A 2,500-nucleotide genomic window follows, 5' to 3' on the forward strand; every position below is an offset into this window, starting at 1 on the left:
CAAGTGTGCTCACTGCCCCTAGTGTGTGTGTTCACTAGTGTGTATGTGGTGTTTCAATAAATAAAGGGAGCTACAGGTGAGCTGGGTGTGCTTGTGTTGCAGGCTGAAGCGACTGGACGATCTCCTGACCCAGGCATGCGTTTATGCAGAATCTGCCTATAAGATCTTATACTGGGAGAGTCGCGTGTCTTCTTCTGTGTGAGTAACACATCCAGCTTCTGATAGTCACTCACAAATCCTGCATAATATCAAAAATAATGTAATTCAGAGAGGTTTGGTGTGAAATGCTCCATTCCAGAGAATCATACTGAGTCAGAACTGTTCACAGTGGTGGTGATAGGAACCAGACGTCTGGAAAGTTTAACGCCTCTAAAAGCTCCCTCACAGGAAGATGTTACATGAAAATGTTATGAATATGCTGCCAGATGTCTGAGACATTGCTTTATGACAGTTTTGAGAAGATCTTTGTCCCTAATTGTATTTTTCAAAATCTATTCATGGCGTAGGGATACATGCAGGGCGTTACAAGGCAAAATAGTCCCCAAAGAAAACTTATTTTATTAGATTTACCACTGTTCTACCATCACCAGCATCACATATAAACACAACACACGTGTAAGTTCCCTGGTGGTGTTAGATAATAAAGAAAATGGCTATATTTCTGATGTAGACACTGTGACCCCTGGACAGTACGTTTCTACATAAAGAACCATTTCAGATCAAAAATGTAAACTGCACAATACTATAAAATTCAGAGCTGTTCGTCTAATAACACAAGCTGGCAAAATATGGCTAGATTAACAAATAGCCAAGTATGTAAGTTAGTTCATTTTCCAGTTTCAGGTGAAAAAGAAGAAAAACAATGTAGCAGGTCTTCCAGGTGGTTGTTAGGAGCCTCATTTCTCTGTATATTTTTGTACTCCAGTTTTGAGAGCTCTCTTGTTTTCGCCTTTGACGTTCTCCTTTCATTTGCAAATGGATTATCCAGAAAAATGAATGAATTTAACGTAATGACTTTTTTGACTGGAAAATAAATAGATCAAGGGTGCTCTCTGACACAGGTGCTGTGTTTAGATGCCAGTCTGAGTCAGGCAAAGCTATGCTGTGTCTTTCTAATGTCTCAGAAAAACGATTAGTTACATTAACTTAAGACACAATCACATTCCTTAATTTTACTTTATTGAAACATGTTGACATGAAACACCATGTTTAGTATGTTTAAAAGGAATTTTAACCCACCGCTAATTAAAAAAACATTTTTTTTTTTGTTTAGCCCACCACTAATGTGTGTGTGTGTGTGTGTGTGTGTGTGTGTGTGTGTGTGTGTGTGTGCATGTGCATGCACAGGTTTTACGGTTTCCTGTTGATGACTGTGTGTGTGCTGTACACCGCTCCTGTGGGTTGGAGTCTGTCTCTGATCAACAGCGCCCTCTTCCTGTGGAACAGAGACTTCTGCAGAGGTCAGTCAGCACATGCACACAGTTTTCATTTACGTATTCAGCAGATCTAGAGCCACTTTATCCAGAGGGATTTACTGTGGGTAACAGAGCATAATGTCAGAAAAACCTAGATCATGCACCCTTGTTGTGGTGTTCTTACCTGCACCTTCACCATTCTGTGTGTGAAACTGTGGGGCTTATCCACTATGCTGTCCAACCGAACCGAAGTTGGGGGGTGTGGCTGAATGTCACATGCAGGACGGAGAGCCGGTCATGTCGAACCATCTGGCTGAGTAGCTGAGAAGATTCACCTGTGGTTTCTTGTTTCTGCCAGCCTACATATAGCTACCTGAAAAGTCCCTCCTGCATTAAAAGCATGCTCCTTAATTTTGTATGTCTGCTGAAAAGCCGAGCAATTTTGTGTTGTGTTCTGATAAGAGAAAGCTCTCTGTCTCCACACCTGCTTACGATGTTGTCACTCCTCAGAAAGAACGTCTTTGCTCTCGAGTCTCCACTGGTCACCTCCTCTCTGGGCTCTGCCACCTACTGAGAAAAGAAGTGGCTAAAAGTAGGCTGGCAGAAACAAAGCACAGGCGCACATTATCAGCTTTGCAGCCCGCTGGGTCGACATGACTGGCTCTCCGTCCTGCGTGTGACGCTCGGCCCCGCCCCTTCCTCCAAACATAAGCAACAGGACTTTAGACTGATTTATCTCTGAGATCCATCGGCGTTGATTTATAATTACGAGGGTTGTCCACATACTTTTGGCCATATAGAGTATCACAGAAGCAGTGAAGGTAATATGCCGTTCCTTGGAGTGTGACGGGTTAAAACGTGAGGGTTTGCTGTACAGTCTGGGTTAGACGCTGCAGGTTGGCGATAGCTCGGCCAACATCTGCATGCAGTGCCTGAACATGTATGCAGACGTGCAGATGCAGTTAAAAAGGTCCCAGACTTGGACTTTTATTTGTCGCTGGTTTGAGAAGTTAGAGGTTAGAGTTAGAGGTGAAGACGTGCTGCGACACGGCGGAGATGTGTTTACGTCTCCGTGTCTGTTTCAC

At 43.4% G+C, this 2,500-nt stretch overlaps 1 protein-coding gene across 4 annotated transcripts in view; it reads left to right on the forward strand.

Moving 5' to 3' along the window:
• Positions 1-2,500, forward strand: part of zfyve27 (zinc finger, FYVE domain containing 27) — a 22,178-nt gene that overhangs the window by 6,777 nt on the left and 12,901 nt on the right. For all 4 annotated transcript variants that reach the window (XM_017712827.2, XM_017712828.2, XM_017712830.2 and 1 more), the window contains exons 5-6: positions 103-198; positions 1,348-1,460. In XM_017712827.2, the coding sequence (XP_017568316.1) occupies positions 103-198; positions 1,348-1,460 (209 nt within the window). The remainder of the gene's footprint in view (positions 1-102; positions 199-1,347; positions 1,461-2,500) is intronic.

This window comes from Pygocentrus nattereri, chromosome 12 (genome assembly GCF_015220715.1).
Source record: "Pygocentrus nattereri isolate fPygNat1 chromosome 12, fPygNat1.pri, whole genome shotgun sequence".
NCBI classification, from domain to species: Eukaryota; Metazoa; Chordata; class Actinopteri; order Characiformes; family Serrasalmidae; genus Pygocentrus; species Pygocentrus nattereri.